Source organism: Pagrus pagrus (assembly GCF_965226575.1).
Source record: "Pagrus pagrus genome assembly, chromosome: 12".
In the NCBI taxonomy this organism is placed as follows: domain Eukaryota; kingdom Metazoa; phylum Chordata; class Actinopteri; order Spariformes; family Sparidae; genus Pagrus; species Pagrus pagrus.
Window position 1 is genome coordinate 25635126 of NC_140196.1, and position 23466 is coordinate 25658591.

The following is a 23466-nucleotide window of genomic DNA, read 5'->3' on the forward strand; positions in this document are numbered from 1 at the left end:
TCCACCATCTTTGCTTGACCTCAGTCTCCTCATTCTCCTTCTCTGTCACCTTCTCTACTCTCTCTCACGTCAGCTGTCTCTCGCTACCTTGCTCGGTTGTCTCTTGCTTCCCTCACCTGTCACCCTCGAGGGGTTTTATCATCAGCTTACTGTCACACCCTATTTAGGGAATGCCTGCAAACTCACACACTCGCATACACACATGTACAGCCACACTCGCTCCCTGCAGGTTGGTGATCTTACACTTTCAGCTACTTTAGCATTATTTTTCGCGAGTACGAAAAAACTTGAAAGAGATTCTCAACAAGACGGAGCCTTCCCAAATGTAGACTGCTGTGCCCTGTTTGCATATGTTACCTAGCTACACTTATATCCTTGATATAGTATGTGATAAATATATCACAGTACACAGCCACTTGAGTTGCCACTATCACACAGGTGAAGATGAGTGGCAGACAGATGTGAAGCTGGTGCTGAGACAACAGAGGCAGGCAGCTCTGCAACTGATAAGCACAGGGACTGACAGACAGAAGTAATGGGGATAACAGGGAAACTCAGAGAAGGACAGCGGGAAGAGGTACACATAAAGTAAAAAGTTAACATTTTGTAGCTGTGATTTGAGTTTTCCACTTGCTGCAGTCTTACATGTATGTAACTTTTGCTGAAAAGTAGTTGTTGCAGTCACAAGGGACAGTCAAAATCTTTTTTTACATAGAATTTTTCCCCGAATGTTGTTGAATAAGTTGGTTTAAAGATGATTGGAATTAAACATTAAGGAGGTAACAACAAACATGTTTAATGGTAAGCTACAGTGTATGTATTTGTTTGTTTTACATCTGTGTTTATAAGTATTGTTTAGATTATAGGATTGTCTGAAATTAATCATAAAAAATTGTAAAAAGCACTTCATGGGACCTTACATATAAGAGCAGAGTAGTTAGGGTACCCCAGTTTTAAAGGTACCAAAATTGTTTAGTCAATTAATTATTGCAGCTCTACGAACCTATGTACAGTTTCAACGGTTTGGGGTTTACGACTGCTTTATACAGATACGGTCGCCTCAATTTTCCCCTCCCATCTGACTGCCTTTCGGCTGCCTTGTACAGGCACCCTGCACAGGCTCAGGGTTCGAGCCCAACCCATGGTCTCCTGATGAGTGTCATCGCTCTGCCTGCTGTCATCTCCCAAGCCACTCCCACCAAGAGAAGTTAACATTTCTCCCCCACAGACTTGTTGTACAGTTTCATCAGAGTTGTCATAGTACATAAACAAAATGGCGGGGACTTCTGGTTCACAAGCTTTCACCATTTTAGCTAAGTACTACACGAAAAAAGTTCCTAATAGTATATTAGGGGATGAATAGCCAGTGTAGTGACAGATTCTTGCTTTATGTGTTATCAGCACAGCCAGGTTTAGACAGTTTGATCGGAGTTTATAGAGCGTGCGCGGCGGCTCTCGCTCTTGAGATCTGTCTGTGCTCTTTGTGTCTGTGACGCATGCTGACAAAATGATGGACAAAATTCTCTGGCTGATTCAACAGCCCTGCAGCTGCCAGATGATTGTGGGGGCTGGGAGACCTGTTGGGATGTCCATTGAATAAGAACAAAGAGATGCACTATAATGCTATTGATGTGTTTGGCCTCTGTCACCTCCCAAGATAGAAAGAGGATGTTTGTGAACAGACTTTTAGAAACTGATTGCATCTCTTTTATCATTCGCCACTGCGTGAGGAGTTTTTGATAAAAAAATATCAGAAAAATTATACAGCGCAATGATGATGATTCACTGAAAATGTGTCACTTGAGCGTAATAGTTCATGCGTCTTGTAAACACCCACATCCAGTGAAATATTCAAACCAAATACTTCAAATACAAATATCATCACAGACCGAGCATATTTAAAAGATTATCTACCATATCATGAGGTCATCAATATTATGCCTCAGCTTTTTGTTTTTCAACAATACTGCATGGAAGTGAAAGTAATATGGCCGGGGAATTAATGATTTAACAACAACAACGGAACTACTACTTTATATAATAAGAGCTGAAAAAGTTTTTTTTCTTGTTTGTTATTGTAGTTATAAAAATGTCATTTCTCATGCTGTTAGATTATTGATTACTGAAATCCGAGAGCAAACTTCGTTTTGCCACAGTTAGAATATTGTTTTTGTGATCAAACACATTGACGCAGAATATTTCCTCTGTGTGGGAATCACACTCTCTCACACACGTCAAATACTGTTTGCCCATGATACAATGAGAACAGCTGGTGTGACGCTGAAGTAATGCTTCAGCTTCCATAATCACTGTTCCGCCTGGTGGATAGATAAACCATTGCAACTGGTTACCACACATGGCGCTTAGGGGCGTTACGATTCGGCCCCACGTTCACTACATCATCGAGGGCGATCTCATTCCAGTCAACGACTCGTCCAGGTACTAGCACGGACCCGTCACAGACCAATTAGGGCCCCATCATGGAAGACAAGGAAGCTTTAAGAGGCTTCATCTGTATATAGTTCAGAATAAGAGAAGCTTACATAATGTTGTCCGTGCATGGTCAGAGATCTCACTTTAAGGTGTGCCCCCCATATACAAGCAACATACTCTTCAGAAGGCCGGCAAAATCTTTCATGAACCCATATACATCTTGTGTGAAGACACATAACAATGCACCATCAAAGGAGTTGAAGAATATAGGGTACAATTGTTGTTATCATTTGATCTCTCATGACAACTCGTAGCACAATCTACGTACACCTGCATCAGCCAATAACAGCACCTGTCCTGCTAAATAGTTTGAAATCAAAGACCTTTGTTTTTACATATAATCTATTGCTTTTGAGGGGATTTTATGTTAATATGGTAGTTCTTTTTGGCTGGCAGTTGCTTTTTAAAGTAATGCATTAATATATATTTAAATGAAATATTACAGAAATTCACTGCAAAAGTGGTTAAAAATGTAGCTCTCGGCAGTACTTCACCTGTACTTCAGCGGGGCCTTGTTAAACTTTTGGCCCGCCTTATGCCCAAACCCCTGTGTCATTGTCCATTTTATAATAAATAGGCTCTATTTTTACCACCTCCATAGTTAATAGGTGATAAGCTCCCCCAAGGGAGCAATCCCTGACAAATTGAAAATTCATGACCATGTAAATATTTCACTTACATGGCACGGCTGGCATGCACGCCACATTCACAGCCGTCTGGTACAGCCCTACTAGCAGCCTCAGGCTGGTCCTGACATTGTGTAAAAAATAAATTCCCCATTAATCCACTTGGTTTAAACTTCCAGATGCTACAGCCGCCTTTGACACGCCTGGCCAGGTGACTTTATGAGACATCTCACTGGAAATGTAGTAGTGCTGTAAAAGTGAGGGAGAAATGTGAGACTTTCCCCTGCTGCACATGTCTTATGTTTGCTCTGCTGCTTGCAGAAGCTGAAGAACATAGAAACGGGGAGAAAGAGACTCCCTGTGAAAAGTATATAGAACTGTCTGTCTGATACCTTTTGCAATATCAAAGTGGGAAGAAGAATGGAGAGAGAGATGAATTCACCTCTTTGGTTTTGTCTCACTCACTGAAATAAAGCAAAGCCTTCCAAGAATATTTCAAAACTCTGTTGCCAACTTTTCCATCAAATTTTATGAAGTGATACATTCACTCTTCAACATTAAGGGCCTAATGATGACAATAATGTCCTAACTGCAAGCTATTCATTGATTTATAAAACTGTATGACATCACTGTGTCAGTAAAGTCTCCAAATATTCGGTTATTAAAAAACAACATGTAAGGAGCTTAAGCGTATTTTACTTTTTATTTGACCAATCAGCCACAGCCTTTGATCTAGAGCAAGTTTTTAATCTTATTATCTGGGTGCAGAAGGGAGGCAGTTCTTTTATCAGAACATTTCTCATGCATGGCTGATAATGTGGTAATTTATTAACGCTGAATGTGTATGATAATGTGATGCCCGTCATAATCTGTGTCATTTAGTTGACAATTAGGCAGCAGTCCTAATCAATGCTTCTATGAAAGATGATAATGTACCAGGCCTCAGGGACGTGGGCCATTTTGTAAAATGAGTTGCTGGCAGTGGCAGAATGCAGGGAAAGCATGCCACAAGGCTCTATCAGAAACTGAAATATAAAATAGAATTTATCCTCATGATACATGTTCTTTTTTTTTATTTGGCTTGGCTGTATGTGGAAAGTCGATGCCTTTTGCAATATATCCTAAAAACCACAACTGCAAGTGTAAAATTATCCCATATAAACCCTTTCAGATAAATCAGGCATCTCAGTTCAACTCGGTTCGACTTCCACTTCACTCATGGAACATGCCAGGCTTGACATATCAAGGCCACAGAAAAAAGGAATTGATGCAAATTTTCCGCCTTCACCTTTGACCCAGCATCCTGTGAAAATATGTTTTTTTTCTTTTTTTATTTGTTTTGGGAGCCAACTGGAGAAAGTCTGTGCCCTATTTTAAGTTCTGACTGATTGATCTTAAGCAACTATATTTCCCTGGGTTCAGACTGAGAGACTGACAGAACAAGGTCAGGAGATGCCAAAGGGAGACTGAGATGTGCCAGTAGGTACCAATAAATCAAGTAAGTAAACTACACACAAAAGTAGAACTTGAAAATGTCAGATTACTTACTGGGGCTGTAAATTATGACTAAGAAAACTCAGATGATCAACATTGTTAAATTATCACTAACAAAGTATAACTAGCTGGGCCAGCTAAAGACATAAGCCATATAGACAGTCGCCTAGATGCCAACTTCTTCTTCTTCAAAAAAAAAAGGAACTACATAAAACAAATGAATACAAATTCGCTGGTGGTTTTCTCATTTTTCCACCTCGATGTAACAAATGAAAAAATAAAGAAAGACATACATTTTGCAACCCTGCTCCACACAATTTTTCATCTGCACATCACAAACTGCCCAAGTCTGGAAGTGCCGGTGTGCTGGTGTAAAGCACTCAGTTGTATTAATAAGTAGGCAGGTTTTGTGACTTACTGATCTAAAGAATGCCGGTTTTGAACCGTCTCAACACCAGAGTGCTCTCCCTCGAGTGAATGCCCGTCTTTTCACTCCTGTTTTACCTCGGTTTCTATCACTTTCTATCTTCGCCTCCCTGCTTCCTGCTTGATTTGTGCTGTAATGCTGCCTTAATTTCCAGCCCAGTGACAGTCCAAATAACAGTGACAGCAAGGGTTATCGGGATCCAATCTATACATGGATGGTGTCATTTTTCACCAGCCATTACACTGTGAAATCAATATTTACTTCTGAATAACTTCAGAGGTTTGCAAAAAAGTTATCTGTTGCCAGTTTAAAGTTGTTGTTCTGTTGCCACTGACAGGCTGAGATTGTTAGTGTCTGACAACATGATAGCCACCAAAATCCTCATCTCATCTATAGGGCACCAAAATAGAGCTAGAGCTGACCCTGGTACTTTGGATCACGTCTAAAAATCTACATGGATCAGAAATTCTTAACACAAAGTATAATGAAGGATCTTGTTTGCAATTGGAGGCATCCTGTCAACGGCTTTACAGAAGTATATACAGTATAAATGTTTTCTATGGGGAAAATGACCACCATGAAAATCATTATTTTGTGACTGGTGGCGCTTTATCCAGCTCTCTTAATGATTCCAAGGGATATGTAAAGGATTAGTACTGTGCCAAGACCAAACAATAAATATATTGTCAAAAATGAAATGACAAAATAAAATGAAATGGTTAAAAATGAAACACTAAAACATAATTAAGTTTTCATGTAGTGTGTCAATTGATTGGTGGTAAAGAGAAAAAAGCGTTTTATCAACTTTGTATAGGTTAGAAGAGTAGTATACTTTAAAGTATAAAGCTGTACATTTCTTTTTTTACACTCTTTTTATTTATCAAACGAAAATATTATTTACCAATGCAAACACTTTATATTTTGGATTGTCAGATAACCTTTTCCAACATTTTGTCAGTTTATGGGCCTAATTAAATGTACCATATTTGCGTAGAATTTCATCAACTCTGATGGAATTTGATTAGTTACCTGCTGTATTCTACTAACGTTTTAAATAGTAAATCAAGGTCACAATTACAATTAAGCTTGTACTGATGTTGGATATTGGCATGATACCACACACAAGCATACTGTATGAAGTCTCTTATGTAGAAAAATGGATTGCATGGTGCATTTAATTTAATTCTATTTATTCTCATCTGATTTCGGTGATTGAAAGTCAGCTTATCAATGCATTTCGGACATCAAAGTTTAGTTTGGTCAAATATATTCAAGATTTCACTTCAAAACCATTCCAACATATCAGCAGAATCAAAACTGGCTGTACAGAGTTCAATCAAACCTGAAACTAACCAACCCTCTAAAAAAATGACTGCTCGAATGTCATGTTGCCTTTGAACCAATGTCCTTCTTGTGAGTAACACCTCTCCCCGAGGTTGAGAAACTGACAGATCGAGGCCAGCCTGTGATGACAGTAGCAAATTAAGATGTATTGCTTTTACCGGGGTGATGAAATCAGGACATCAGAGGGGGAAACCAAGAAAGCAGTCTGCTGCTCTCACCATAAGAACTTACCCACATGCTCACTTTAACAGAAGCTAATTTAAGAACCTCTGGGGAGAATGCTTTCCTTTTTTTATATGTGTGAATTTCCCCGTACTTGTGTGTGTAATAACAAGATTCCTCAATCTTTCATATTATTTGCCTCAAGAACTCTCGAAGGCGGGCTGTTCATGGGGCGCCATAAATTACGACACCCTGATCTTAAAACAAGGATGAAAAATATTTCTAGCCAGGGTCTGACTGTTTGTCCAGCTCCTAACCCACTCCCACTGGACTCTGTGAGCCTGCATACAGATTACAGTTTCTCTCTGCCTTGATCTCCCCTGGCCTGACAGCCTAATAAAACACATGTGGGCAGCAGTACCGCTTTTTAAAAACTATATCAACAAGCTGCATGGGAGCCGGCAAAAATGGATATGTATTTGAGTGTTCCTTTCTGTTGTTGGCATTTGCTGATTTATTTGTTTGCCTGTATTTTTTCCCACCAACAAAAGGCCATTCATGGGAATAGAATCAATCTTTTTTCCTCTTTCATCTCCACGGCAGCGCTAAGAATCTATCATACCCATGTATTACTAGGGCTGCTGATCAAACTTTAATGAGTTTTGATGTGTGCATACCACTGAGATGAACTGTCAAGTACTGAAATCTGGCATTGTTCACACAATTTTGTAAGTTTTAGACCAATTTAAGTTCTTGTTTGGCTGTTTGTGTTTAGACAACGCTTAACATTTCAGAAGTCTGGCTGGTTTTGTTGAGTACTAGGGTGAATATAAGGTAGAGCACTCAATCTTATCAGGTTTCACATGAGCACCATTACAAAAAAAAAGTAATATTACACAACCCCATGTGTCCTAATTAAGTGAGACGTAGGACTAGATGTCATTGGAGGTGTTCTGATTAGGGTTGAGCGGTAATACTGTATCCCAGGGTATCAAAAAGCAACTATGTCCCTTTCATCACCATCATGAATTCACCCCAGACAACAGACCACTCTCTGCAGCTGTTGTAGTCCCACCTGACTGGCCGGCTCTTGCTCTTCTTGGGTTATGCTTCTCCTCCGGAGCTGCTTTTCGCTGCCATAGTTACTCTGGGCTAGAGAGAGCGGACAGGCTGGATGTCACTGCTACACTTTGGCAGTATTTTGGGTTCTGATGAATGACAAGGGAGACCAGCAGATCGCGACAAAACTGTTTGTCTTCTTTGACGAAGATGACAATATAGAGAGAGAGAGAGATACCACCACCACACACACATAAAGACATAATACACACTAGCTTAAATATTAGTAAGGGTTTGTCGCCACAAAATGCAGGTGCAGATGCTGCGACTTCTCGGTCAAATACACCCGGTTTTGTTGCCATGAAACAGGCTGGAAATTGTCCCGTGGTCTAAATGTTGACTGGTTTCACACTAAATGTTGAAGCACAGTTACAACCTGCTGTCACTGACTTGGTAGTTTTCTCTCCTGTAACTCCACCTCCATCACCTCCACCTCTTGATCTGAAAGTCAGGTCATAATAATGATAATAATGTATATGACATAGGAATAGAGATGTCATTAAGGTGTGAACATGTTAGTGGTTGAAGAAGCATTAACTGCCAACATTTTATCCTGGCTACTGGGCTGTTACCAAGGGAGATGTTAGTTTTATACAATGGGGCAGGGAGGGAGGGGAGGTTGATGGTGAAAGCTGTCGCCTACCTCAAGATTCGCTAACAGCAAAATTCCAGTGCAAAAGCCAGGTTTCAACTTGTAGTGCAGTCGCTATGCATATTTATAACACAATATGTAGAATTCAAATACTTTTATCATATTAAATGTCGTGATATGGAGCTGAATCAAACAACAACACTACTGAACACCCACATACATTGTTTCTCAGCTGAAAAAAAATGGTTTTGGGGTTTAGTTTTCTTTAAAATGAATATAAAAACTAGGGCCGGGACTTTAACGCGTTAATTAAGATTAATTAATTACACAAAAATTAACGCGTTCAAAAAATGATAAATTGAAAAATTAAATTAAATTAATGAAAATTATACTGGAGCACAATTATTTAACAAGTGTTTAACAAGACAGCACCGCTGTCCAGCTCCTCTCTCAGGCCGGCCTTAAAAGTCGTCAGATCATGTCTGTGACTGGACACATGAGAGCAGCTAGGGACGGCGCTCTGATCCGCCCTGGCAACATATAGCAACATAAGCAAGACAGCTGGACTTTCAACGCGTTACACCAACCACAGCACGCTGTCCAGCTCCTCTCTCAGACCGGCCTTGAAAGTGAAAGTGAAAGTTAAAACTTTACAGAAAAATCCTTGTCGCTGCTGAATCATTGTGGGTGATTATTATTTATTTCACTCGTAAGGCCGTGTAATAAGCGGGATAATGTATAGTTACATTACATTATCCCTTACTTACATCAGGCTGAGTTCAACAAATCAATTTATGCTACTGTGATTTTAGTAGTTAAATACAGTAATCATCATAGTGTAGTGGCAGGAAAGACCATTTACCAAATAACGTGTTACTTAAACATTTTTCATTGTGCTGTGCTCTAAAAATAAACTAACAAACTAGTGTAGAGTCCTGTATATAAGGAGTGTTCGGCTTAAATTTTCCCCTTAAATTTAGGTTCTCAGGAGAATCGCATCTTATCAGGAAATAGTTAATCGATCGATAAGGTTCATCAACTAACGATTAATGAATTAATCGATAATTTGCATCCCTAGTCGGTTGGTCTTGGTTAAGTACCACCTTGACAAAAAATAAACAATGTTTTGTTGCTTAAGCTTATGTATTCAGTCATTATTCAATGGTATACTAAAACCCATATGAAAAAAATTGCTTCTAACTGTTCTCAGGTCAAATATTTATATGCGATTAAAAATTCGATTAATTTTGATTAATTAATTTGATTAATCTTTTTTAATCGAGTCCCGGCCCTAATAAAAACATGTTAAAAATCTGAATGTGACATAAGATAGAATAGTACAGTTGACATGCACTGCAGTAGTGCAACTACCTTAAAACAGTATAGCAGCGAATGTTGGCGCCCTACGTTGTGATCTGTAATCAGCTAGTGGTAATACCATCCTGTGTGTACCGCAGGAAAAATTGAGCAAGGTTTAACAGCATCAAAAATTGGATACTCCCCATCTCTTGTGTTGATAAGATACCTGGAGTTTGTCCTCCTCAGAAAGGCTACCATGAGTTGAAAAATCAAGCAGGTCATTACGGCTCATATTTGCATTTATTGTTAGGTAGTGACCTCTAGCAGGTGTGGTGGAGAAAATGAGCAAAAGCAGTATAAAAAGCGACAACTCCATATATGATTATTCAGGAGACTGCTGTTCATGTCCAGTGTGAAACCGGAAGTCAATGGTGAGTCATTTTAATTTACTAAACCACCAAATATGACCCAGTAATTCAATGCCCTGCTGCTGTAATAACATTAACACAGACTGGGAAACCAACTCTGACTGCATTTGACAAAGTATAATAATTAAAAGAAAAAAAGAATGAATGAAGATTTGGAAAGAGTTTGAAAAGCTGACACTAAATTGTCGCTGAGCTGAACAATATTTTCCAATTAGTGTTTGTTACCTGAACGTTATCTTATAAAAAGACACCAGCAGTATGTTGAGTTAAAGGTGCCACCTCATATGTCTGTCCCTCCTTCTTCCCCATCTTCTGCTGCTCCGGTGATAAAACCCTTTCTTTAGAACATCTGTCTAAGCACCCGATCATGTTGCCATGGAAACCATTCAATAGCAGCTATATGCCATTCTCTCTCTTTCCTTCTCTCTGTCCATACCTTTTTGCGGTCCCTCTAGCCAATTTCCTCCTGCCCTTGCCTCGCACAAACACCAAAACAATCCTTGATCTCTCAGCTTGATGTTAATTGCAGATTTATCCTCCACGACTGCAGCACAGGGGCAATAAAGGAAGTGAGGATTATGTTGTGATGAATTAAGGCACATACACAGTAAGCATGTTGGCTTGCAGAGTTTTAGTAGGTGTTGGAAAAGATAAAGCTTTCGTAAAGCACAAAGGGGGCAGAGTCCAGAGGTGGATGAAACATAGATAAAGAATTAGAACTCGGGGTTAGTGTCAATTATGACAAATCAAATTAGATCATTTTATCCCTTTTTAAGGAGTATTCACAGGTGAACACTAAACAGGAAAAAAAGATAAACCAAACTGTTTACTCAGGCTTCAGCATAAACAGACACAACACAAAAAAGTCTCATCGAAATCCAGACATAGCGTGGGTTTAATTAGTTCACCTGCCTTGCTCCTCATGGATAGACAGATCCCCCCGTATGTAATCATTAACTTTTACCTGAATAAATAAACAGTCCTTGGCCTCAGACCTAAGGCTGCACTCAGCAACACTGAATGTGCAAGAGAGAACAATTGATTTGTATTCCCATTAAATGTTAAGGCTGGGGTTGATGAGAATGTAAAAAAACAGCAAGAGCAAGCTAAATTTTGGAAATATCCAACCAAAAAAATCCCACCCTTCCACTCAGGCCTCCCTCCAAACCCCAACTGTCCCCTTGCTCTCGCTGGTCATGGAAATGTGTTAGCTAGCTTAATATGTTCAACGATCTCTCTTAGCTTTTCTAGTCTAATAAATACATAAGTGCCACAATCGCATAAACACAAGAAAAACAGCCGCCACGATGTACCTCAGTCTGTTAAGGCTAGCTGTTGCAACAGTTAGTCTTACTGCTGAGGGTGTGTGATCTATGCTCCTGGATTACCTGCTGAAACGTGTTTGTATTGGGGAATTTTGGCCACACTTTCTCTGCCATTCGTCTATGACAAGCTTGCTAGTGGCTTTAGCAATATATCTGCCTAGCCTTGTGGAGTGTGCACAATAGGTTATTTGATTTATTGATTGTTGTCGGGGTGTTCAGAGATTTTCTACAAATAACAAACAATGCTTCCAGAATAACTTACCAACCCTTGCTTTAACATATGAATAAAGAATTTACTTACATTCACTATAAGCTAATTTTTAGTATCTTATTTATTTTACACAGAATTTCAGAACCTAATTTCAATACAAACTTTAAAGGAAAGTTTCACAATCTCAGTGGAATTTCTGAAGAAGGATATAGACTGTGAATTGTGAAGAGGCAGTCCTGAGGGACTTTATGGATGCAGAGAGGGAAGAGAAATTCTTTCACAGAGTTGTGTATTCCACCTCAGCAATGTATCTATAGGAGGCTATCATCTGTATCCATATGTCTGTCAGGACTTGCTGTAAATTGTACAAACTTGAAAACTATGTGCAAGAGATAAACAGATTCAAGCCAAGAAGTTCTAGCCTACTTATTCTGCAAGAGCATACTGTGCTGGGTGTACAGCACAATCTTTTATGTCAGCTACACTAACACTGGAAATGACAAAAGAAACTCTAGAGAGGGATTTAATAGATTTTTGACTGTAGTGTGGTCTGTTGTCCTGCAAGCAACCCATGACAAGAGAAATGAAAGAGGTACAGTACTATGTTTTGAAACGGGCATCAATCTGAGGACAGCACATGTTTAATTTTCCCTTAACACAATTATTTTCATATACAAACTTACTAAATATAAATATTTCATTACAGCGTAGTAGTTCAAGGTTCATTTATTCCTCATTCTAGAACACAGGGGTGTACAACAAAATGCAAGTTGTTGACAGTTGGAGTTCTGCTACTTGCAAAACAAAAAATACTTATATGGAAAAATAATAATAATAAATAACTGACCCCACTCGTGGGACACGCATTCACACTGTTGTGTCCTGGTGGAGAACAGCTGAAAACAGAATATTTTCTCATAGAAATACAGAATTTGAGGGCATCAATGTTTTTTATAGCTTAACAGTAACATTTTTTGAGGACAGAAGTGTATGCTCGTCTCATGTGACTGCTCCCATGTCCATAAAATGCGAAGCTATAGCTTTTTATAGCCATCTGCTTATTGCATTTGCTTTATTAGTCACTGTTTTTAATGTTTATAAAATTAAACATAATGTAGATATTTTTTGGTTAATTGATGATAATAACAACAACAACAACAATAATAATAATAATAATAATAATAATTACACAATGACTTGTCTATCAGGATTTCAGTAGCCCAGGGTGATGGTTTTAAATGTTTGTTTAATCAGTTTGGGTGATTAATTTTGTTTCAATTGACTAATTAGTGAATTGAGTAATTGTCTATGCACAATCCCAATTATATTTCTGGTTTTGGTCATTAGTGCTAATGACAACACTTATTGTTTGTCCACTCATGTTCATCAACTTTTTGACTTCTCAAGTGATGTTTCTGCATCAGTCTCAGCCAGACTCCGAGTGAAGTAGTTCTCTTACCAACTGGAATAATGGCCAAAAATGGCACGTGGTTGTAAGTGCTGGATATCCTTAAAGCAAGGAGCACTGACCAGTTGTGGTTCTGTAGCTGTTCATAGGTTGGCTAAGATTATGTAACTCACTAACAATGAGAAAAAAAACACTTAAGTCAGCATGAAAAATCCAATTAATAAAAGAGTTGTGTGCTCACTAAGCTCTGCAAAGTCTCTCTGACACCCGACATGTACTGTAATTAGATGTCTCTGTAACATATTCATTATGACGGAGTAAATGAAGGAAGTTTTAATTGCACAGGGAGATGCAGCTCCTGCCCACTGTTTCACACCAGGGTCCCATCACATACTGAAATTTCTTCTCAATAGCAGCAACTGCTATTATTGGTAGAGTTGTGGAACTCCTCCCACCAATTACTAATACTGATTTTCTAGCCAATCCCTCCTGTAACAGCAGCACTGCAGCATAAAGTCTGCTCGGTTTTACTGCGAGTGTGACAAATAAGCCTGGTTTGGATTACAGCAGCTGAACTGTTGGTGTATGTAAGAAAAGCTTGAAATCACTTTGGGTAATTCAAAGTGATACACACAACTGGACAGGGTTTAAGAAGCAATACTGAAATTGAGGCCAGCACAACAATTTTGCTCCACCATTTTTTTCTGTGATTGTATTCACTTGAGAGGCCAGAGAGCACAGCTGGTCAGGAATTGGTTACACAGAAAGGACTGGAAACATGTTTTGATGTGGTAATTTCTGCCTTAGGTTTATTTTCCGAAAATTCGCGAAATGTCACAAACCTACCTACCCTAAGGCTCTGTGCAAAATTTTGGCCGATGACTACTAGGTGGCGCTCTTTAAATTGAAGTATTTTATATCTCGACATCGGTTGGTCGGATTAACACAAAACTTGGTACACTCATTGCCACTGCCCTCCTGAGAATAGCTGACGAAGGTGTTACCGATCCGACACTAGGTGGCGCTCTGGTGGCAGTCTCATTTTATATTTGGCACTGTGCCCACACCATAACAATTATGTCAACAAGGGTTAGGGTTATCACACACCAAAAATGACCAGCAGGTGGCGCTATTATCAAGACAAAAACGTTTTTGCCCAATAACTCCAACATAATATGTCGCACAGTTTTAAACCTTATATCTACGTGTTCCCTCAATTCAACTGAATTGTGATGCAGGCCACGCCAACTTTCACGGTACATTTCCATTCGCAAAATTGCGAAAAATGAAAAACGGACTTTTTCGAACTCCTCCTAGGCCATTTGACCGATTTGCACGAAACTTTGTATGTGGCATCTGTGGACCCTCCTGACAAAAACGTATCAAAAGAATTGTGATAGTCCAAAGAACGCCCAAAAAAATAGAACAACAATTTCCTGCACATTGTGGTCAAACAGACAGTCTTGCATATCTTGACCAAATACAGTCCCATTACCACAAAACTTTTGCTAATTGTGTTCCATGGCCCCATGACGGTTTGTGCAAAATTTGGTGCAAATCGGCCAACAGGTGGCGCTTTTATTGCTAAATGACGAAAGAACAGCTTGACTGCCTTCACTTTTGATTCCTCAATGGAAGTTGTTGCATGAACAAGCCCTGCTGTCGGCAGCAACATGCCCCGACGCGCGTGGACTGCGAGGGCCCGTTCATCACTGCTTGCAGTTTTAATTAATATTTGGTTTCTGTAGCAATCTGTATGTGTATGGTGAAATATTTGCTATGGTTGGAGTAGCTTTAGAGTTTAGAAAATAAATTATTCATCATCAACTCGTCCACTGACAGAAAATTGACTAATCGACTAATCATTTGAATTTTTCAAGCAATGGTTCTAGCTTATGCCATCTGAGGATTTTTGCTTTTCTTTGATTATATACATAAGTAAAATATAAATGTCTGAAAAACAAAAGAAGCAGCTTTGTAATCCTGCTGTAAACTGTAGAGTGTTTTTGGAAACTTTGTAAAATAAATTCATAATTATAAATCAAAAGCTAAATGTCTTTAGTTAAAATGTATCCATGGTCCATGTTGATCTATTGACTTATCAGACGCTGTGTTCATGACTTGTCGATTAATCAGAGGCAGAGTAGGGAGGGTCTTCCATTTACAACCCTGTTGCTTAAAACAGTGCACTGTTAACACTCACGCTCCCGTTCGCATTCATCAGTTGCAAACGGATACATCCAGTTAACTGTTTACCAAAGTTTTTTCAAAACAATAAAGTTGCAACGAGTTTCAACAGTTATTTGCTGTCCTTCAACTGTTTATACTGAATGTGAAGCGTATACAGTTCGCATACATCTAAATTTGATGCAATGTTGTTTTGTTTTGTTTTCTCCTCTTTCAGTGCTGTGTGTTTTAACACAGCCTCATGCAACCTTACACATAATACCACCACCATGACCACCACCGACAACAACAATAATAATAAGAACTTCCTTCCTGAGGAAGGCCATGCAAAAACACAAAACAATCTTTATCATCATATCTGGATTGAAACTGCAAAGACTGTCAGATGCAAAGTTGTTTTGACAATTTACACTGGGCCAAAGATGGTTTCCTGAAGGAGGAAGCCCACTCAGTGTCATTTTGATATCCGAAAGAATAGAAGAAAAGTGGACCGTCTTTGTGATGTTCAAAAAATTCCCAACCATGGTCTTTGGATAAACAGTCAAAGGGACATCAGCATTAAGTCTCTTCTTCTGCATAAAATATTTTGGTTGTAGTTATTTGGTTGTTTAGTTGTAGCTATATTCCGGTTTGTTAGGTTTAATCTGTCTAGTTGACACAACAACATAGTTCCATTCCATTACTTAAGCACAACAACAATCATGAGGTGAAATAACTTGTAGCTATAGATGTCCTGTCAGCTTTGCCAAAGTTTATACACGTGAAAAACAAACCAGTCTAATGAAGAGCATTCAGGACTCAGAGGTGACATGTAAGGTTCAAGCACCAGTGGAGTTTCACTCCATTTACACTGGCAACAATATAAAACCTTCTCTGGCATGGATCTGGATTGTACCAGCCAAATTATTGTTCAGAAAGCTGATTTGAATGGGAGGCAGTTAAGGGCTGACTTCCTTCCAAGCCTCCGGCCCAGATGTGCAAATCACTGCCAGAGCAAATACAGCTCGAGTCTCTCTCACAGGGCAACTTTATTACCTCACCTCCCGCACAATTTATGGCACAACACCAAAAGGGTAAATTTCTAATAACGTAGCCGTGCTTCTCTGACACTAACGAGTGGCTGCAGTCCTGCAGCTGAAATTTACTGTCAGTCACAGAATCCACTCTTTTCAAATTGCTTCTTAGATGCTTCACAGAGAAGCAATTTGGCGAGAAAAATGCGAGCCACTGTAAAAGGTGAAAAAAAATGAGGAATTTAAATTGCATGCACCCAACCAATCCCCCACCCCCATCCCCAACACACACACACACACACACACACACACACACACACACACAGTAGTGTACACAAGCATGCATTTAAAACCAGCTACACTTTTTAAATGATGTTACTTCAAAGAGGTTGATGGGCTGAGGAAAATAAAAGATTCTCAGCATGCGTCGTAACACGATTCCTTTTTTCTCGTCCCAAAACGAGGATTACAGCTTTAAGTTTTCGCCTTTTACTGCAACATTCAGACCATCCGTTAGAAATGTCTGATCTTTGTCTCTATGGTCTTCAAAAATTTAAATAATTACTGGGGTTTAGCTGAGGATATTCCTGATGAGGCATGGATGAGGTTGGAGGGACCGCAGTTGCCAGCAGGACTCACTGCAAGTGCCTTTTATTTAAATTGATGTTCAATCTTTTTACTATCAAATTCTCCAGGCCTGTAGGGTTGCAAGGTGCCTGAATTTATGTCAGTGGTACCCCGTGGTGACACATTTTCATGGCAGAATAAAGTATATAAATGTCCACAGAAACTTCTGAAACCACTCTGAAAGAATAATCTACTCCATTTTCCACACGTGTTCTCCATACTGTATGATCCAACCAGCAATATGTTTTGGGCCAAAATATGGTTGAATACACTGCTTTAATGGAAAGCAGTAAAAAGTATATTAACATAGGACTTTTGAGCAAATGGTAAGCATATGGTCGGACAATGATGTGAATTATGTAGCAGGAGTCTTTTGAGAACTTCTATGAACATTTTAATACATTTTGCCACCTGGTACAATCCAAATGCAAACAAGGCAGTACAGAGCTCCTCATAACTACAAAACTCCTTATATAAACATGTATTTATCATCTGACGGACTGTTGTTGAATATCAGGTCGCCTCACAGAAAACACAGAAAATAGATCATTACAGTAAGCTACATAGCTAATTCAGGGGGCTAATTCCGGTGTTTACTTTTTGTCAGAATTAGGGAAGCCGCAATAAATTAATTTCACTTCAAACTGTGGTTTAAAACACCAAGTGTTTCTGTTCGCACCCTTTGAAAAGAAGGACATTGTGTTACATTATTTTTCTTTTGATAATAATTGTACATTGAGGAAAATTAAACAAACAAACAATTGATGGGGCAACCGGCAGACTGCAGGCAGAACAAAAAAAAGTCTGGTGTGATGCTTGGGCCAATATTACATATTATCAAATAACGCAATATTTGCTGTCATATACAATATTCTTCACAATATCAAATGTTGACCCACTGTTTGATTCTTCCCTCTTGAGAGGAACTCATTCTCTTTTAATTTATTACAGTGTTATTTCTCACCTGGCGCTCTCTCTAGAGTTTAGAGGGAAGGGAACCAAGTGACAGAGTAGCTGCACTTAATATATGAAGTGAAGATGACTCTAAAGGGGCAGCTGCTGCACTTGTTATTGATTGGTTAGGGCAAAACAAAAAAGCCTATAATTAACTGTACATTACATTAGACTGTACTGTAAGTGTACAGTGATTACTTTGTTTGTCAGGAACAACTCTGAATGAATATATGGACCACTGCACCCCTACTGACCAAGGTGAGGGGATTCTGGGAGAGTTCTGGTATTTTTAAGCCTGGGCCCCACCTTTTCATATATCGCCTTCGCTGGCAGCCACAACGTGGCTGCGATGGTTGCAATGCATTGGTGGACTCATGTGAGAAAGTGCACTAAAAGTGCTTATTTTCGTTGACAAAATGGATCTAACAAAAAGGTGCATCTCTGACAGAATTATTTCTGACACTAATAACAGCTACCTCAGCCTGTCAGTGGCAAAAAAGCAATTTAGTGGATGTTACTTTGATGGTTGGCGTTGCCCCCAAAGGATTACGTTGCAGCCGAGTTGCGGTTTCCAGAAGTTTATGTATGATTCATTTACACACGGAAACATGTAAATATAGGGCCCAAGTTTAACAATACCAGAATTTCCCTTTAACTTACCAAAGACTTGGCAATGCCATTGACAAAACACAGATCTGTAATGTATCTTTCTTAAATCTAAGGAATGTCTTGTCAGTTTACCTCTGATGAAACTGATCAGATCATCTTTTCTACTCTAAAGAAACCTGTGCTGCTGTTAGCTTTGCTGTTGAATTGGCCTACAGCATATGTTTACACTCAGACACCTGGTGTAATGTTCCACACACCATGTATAGTTGTGAAGGGATTGAAAAAATATGCTGAGAGGAACCTTGTACAACATTAATCATAACGAGGCTATGGCAGACATGGCGAGGGACAACTGCATCCTTAACAGCAGCTAGAACGAGTTTAGTGCTTACAAACAGCATTCAGCTGGCATCTTATCACAGTGCTGCTGAAACACTGGTTTAAATGTAATTACTGCTTGTTATCAATACAGCAGCACAATGTTAACATAAATCGATTTTGTTTCCTGAGAAGACACGTATGCAACAAGTGAAAGTTCTAGTTTGTAATTCAAAGCTGGCGTCCTGCATTCCACAAAAGAGGAAATCAACAGCAAAGGAAATTAAGCAACAAACAAAAGAAAAATAAACAAATATATAAATAAAAGGCTGCAGCTGCTCCAGTGTTTATATTTGGGTAGCAGGGATCCTACTTGCACCACGGACGGGAATTGTGTTGGACTCCCAAGTGTCAGATTTCATTAAAAGTTTTCTGTCCTGCAGTAGAATGCTATGTAAGGAAATGTCACACACAAACTCAGTCTCATTAATATGCCACGCCAGTCTTGGGAGGTCTTGTGTGCTGTGCATTTGCCTCAGCTTATTTCCCTTCACCCCATGATGAATTAACTGTTGTCTAAATTAGGCCTTAAAATGAACTATTTAAACTATTCAAAGAGTCACTGTGGCCTTGTGTAGCAAACACTCAATAATACTGAAAATACCATTCACTGTAGGTCTGTTCCCAACATCACACATAGATATTATATTTCATATACAGCAGGGCTTTCAATCTGACATTTTCTTCTGTCTAGGACTGGGTATGGTACCTCTAGAATTTTGGAGTTCAACAATAAATGCATCTGTATAAAGTATATTAAATATTTCAGGTATTTCTTTTTTACTGCACATGATTGTAATCTGACTGTGGTTTGGATTTTTGGTAAGGGTGCTCCAATCAGGATTTTTGGGGCCGAACACCGATCACTGATCACTGGAAGCAGTATCGGCCTATATCGATCACGGACTTATTGTCATCTACGATTATTAACAATTAGTGGCATAGTAAAATCATCATTAAAATGTTGAGGAAATAAATAATTATATTAATCTTAGATCGATTCAAAGGAATAGGTTCAAAACAAAATCGAAAAGTTATCTCAAAACTGTAAAAAAAAAAAAAAAAGTTTAGGAAGAATTCTCAGTCTCAGGTGTCTCAGTCTTTGTACTGAGGTCTTTGTGCCCTGAAGCCACTACTCCACCACCTGGTCTCTGCTTGTACCTGGTTACCTCTGATTGATAAAATGTACACAGATACGAAGTGTCTAACTCCAAACTCAGCTGAACTGCAAACTGAGCTGTTCGCAGCAGGCAAGCAGTCCTGTAGTGTATGTGGCATTTTAGCAACGCATACAAACTGTCTCGTGTGTTTAAATGATGGGCTTTTCTGATCAGGCTCTAGAGACCACCAATTGAACTTATTACAACGTATATCAGCCAATAATGATCGGTGCAGGTCAATCGGAGCACCCTTAATTTTTGGTCAAATAAAATGAACAGTCTCTGTCAATCTCATGTGCCAAATGATAGATTTAAAAAAATCTTAATACCTAACCCTAACCCTAACCCAAATCCCATCCATTAGCAAAATGTTGGAAGTGGCTGGTAGAACAGCTTCAATTTCAATGGGAATGTTTTGAGTATTGATTGACCTGCCATTTAGCCAGTGGACAAAAAAGTTAATTTTATACCCCTGAGGCAAGAAGCTCCACTCTGTAATACCGTGGTACAATCGGCAGAAAGTGTTTCTGTAGTTCCAACAAGAGTTGCACTCTCAATCACACTTATCAGATCAAAATGTAAGCGTACAAAAGTTATAGACTGACCAATCCCTTCAGTGTGTGAATGAAGTAGCTTGTAATAAAGAAGTTACTGTTATTAACAATAATTAGCTATATTTAGCCAGCTGCTGTAAATTGAATTCTACGTCAGATTCTTTGTGATTCTTTTGTGTTCACTTTCAAGCTAAATCAGGAAACTTTGATAACTTTAGACTATAAAGTATGTACACTTTTGCGGCGCTGCTCAGCAGCTGAGTGTGGGAGGAGGCGGGCCTATGCGGACCCTGCAGCGGTGTGTGTGACGACTCGCTGTTGGAAACAAGACAGAGCAAGAAAGCACAGCTGGTATCAGTATTGGTACTGTGGAAAATGAGTACTGAAACAGTTTCAAATATTCAGTATCAATATTCATCGATATTTCAATATTTTTGACAACAGTATAAACTGAGGTATCGTGTTGGATACTGAAAACTTTCAAACAATGCCCAGCCCAGAAGAAGAATAGTGTCATTTAAGTTTAGTGTTTAAATGTAGAAGTAATAATGCATTTTGAGCTACGGAAGTTACAAATGAACTCTTCTGCCTACTCAAAAATCCAGTCCTGGTGGTCTCATGGTCTTTATTGCATGCCACCCTCTTTCTCCCGTCATCCTTATTTCCTGTCAGCTCTTTACTGCATGCCATCTGACAAAGGTAAATAAAAATAAAAAGCCCTCCAAAAAATTTCAGAAAAGTCCAAATTTCCACATAAATTAAACAACAGCATGGGCAGCTCAGTGTGCAGAGCATCTGTCACAAACTGCAGCTGTTTTTTCAGCCACAGCTCAGATTGCATTTGCACATCTGACACATCAAAGTGTCACTACAGAGTGAAACGAGAACTACAGCATCCATGTGAAATGCATGTATGAAAATGCATTTCAAACAGGAAACTGCCTCCAAAAAGTGACAACAAAGAGACAGCCAGATGAAACAGCATAGTAGATAAAACAGCCAACACACACACACACACACACTCACATGCCAGACATGCTTTTTAACTGCTCTCCTGTTGATTGCTGACTTGGCTGAGAGAACATGAAATGATCTCAGGTACAATCAGGCCCAGGCACACCAGAAACTACAATGGTAAATGTTGACACAATCCCAAACAGACACACAGTTGTCATTGCAGACCATACAGAGCCACACAGTGCGTCTCTGTGGCTCAGGGGGCTCACTGTTAAACAAACAGTTTAACCGCCAGTTCAGGGGCACTTGCTGGGGGTCTGCAGTTGGATGAAGTTGCCAACTGTCGCATTTTAATCAATTATGAAACATAAAACAAGGACAGCACAGAGAAACCATGAGACAAAAGTTGTGCTCAAGTGAGAGCAGTTTGGCTGCAACTTGCTGGTCTGTTTAATTAGCAAGCAGTTTCTCACACATGTAGCTAGGTGAGCCACGTGTGGAAGCTAGTGTCAGTGCAGTACACTCATGAATGAGCGTTCAGAGCATGAAAGTGACACTCCGACAAATGTATTTATTGCTGACTGTAACTGAAAGGAAATAAACTACAATGTTGTTAGCACTAGGATGCTATGCGGCCTATTATTGCAATAACAAGTGCTAAGTGTGATGTAGCCCACCACAGTGTTATCAATAGCAGGCGCTCAACTAATACTCATCCACTGACGGACTTATTATGACACACAAACGCAAGCTAACCGCTGCTAACAGACGTACATGTTCTTGCTGGTGGTTGTTTAGCCTATAAAGCAGTAAAAACATGATGTGTAGCCTGGCCTAAGCTAATAGACAGATGCTCCAGTGTAATGATAAAGAGTGCGGGGGGTTTAATCCGCTCAATTAGCGGCTAATGAACCGCGGACACCGTCGTCTCTCAAAGACTCACCTAAGACGAAAAAGGGGAGCTCGGTGTTTTCCAGGTCGTCCACCACCACGACGTCTCCGGGAAAATCGTTTCGAACGGAGAACAGCAGCTTCGGCTCGGAGGCCGACGGACTGTGCATGATGCTCAGGTCGTTTTCCCTCAGAAACGGCAGCGCCGACACGGTGACGCTCTTCATCTTGCACTCGGTGTCCTGGCTCTGGTCCTCGTCGCCGTTTAGACATCGGACATTAGGTGTTAGGACGGCCACAAGGACCCACGCGAGCCCCAGCGGCAGCAGCAGCGGTCTCGGCCCCATGTTGATGCTCGCCATCTCCGTCGCTCGGTTACCTCTCTCCCCTCCTCGCTGTGTCTCTCGCAGGCTGCTTCGGCTCTCTCAGCCCGGCGGATGAGAGAGCAGCGGAGTGAGTGAGGGGGGTGTGATGCACCGGCGGGCTCTCACAGTGTGGGAAACAAACGCCTCTTGTTTCTCAAATATGATCAGTCACGGGATTTTTTTAACATACAGTACTGACCACCGGCTCTGTGCGGCTGCTCCGTGCTGTAGTGCTGTTGACCCCTTTTACTGTAATTGATCGATAAACTGTCCAAATGGCCTTGTAATGGCTTGACCATAGATTACCAACAGGGCATGCGCCCATAATGCCCCGTGGGTCCCATCAACAAAAGCATCATCATTTCTAATTTAATTGTAAATGTGGGCCCTCGTACAAATTTGCATATCATCTCCAAGCGCCGCCACTGAGCATCTTTAGTAGTTTGCATGACCTCTCTGATTGGGTGGACACTTGACTGGGTGCGTGCATAATTGCGTAATTGATGGTGTAGCTGTATGAGCTGAATGTAAAAACTCACTGTGTCAGTGTCTGTACAGCCAACACCTCAGATACTGAGGTACTGGGGGAACATTAAAGGGGATGTTGAAGAAAGAGCTGCTGGGAAAAATAAGTAAATTAAATGACACGGAGATCCCATGATGTTCAACAAAAGCTTTGAAAAAAATGAGCAAGGCCAGTCCTTAGGTAGGCACAGCTTGACTGATACAAGAACTTGAAAGAACATTAAAGGGAAGCTCCACCAAAATTTCACATTTAAGTGTGTTTACAGGTCTTGGGGAGTACTACTGCATATGTGGAAAACACTGGTACAAAATATTTTT

General features: G+C 39.9%; 1 protein-coding gene across 5 annotated transcripts in view; it reads right to left on the reverse strand.

Moving 5' to 3' along the window:
• astn1 (astrotactin 1) overlaps positions 1 to 22852 on the reverse strand; it is a 427741-nt gene extending 404889 nt beyond the window's left edge. For 3 of the 5 annotated variants that reach the window (XM_084369247.1, XM_084369246.1, XM_084369245.1), the window contains exon 1: positions 22311 to 22852. In XM_084369247.1, coding sequence (XP_084225373.1) covers positions 22311 to 22620 — 310 coding nt within the window. In that variant the 5' untranslated portion in view covers positions 22621 to 22852. The remainder of the gene's footprint in view (positions 1 to 22310) is intronic. The other 2 variants (XM_084369249.1, XM_084369248.1) reach the window with 1 other exon arrangement.
• Between the last annotated feature and the right edge of the window lie 614 nt (positions 22853 to 23466).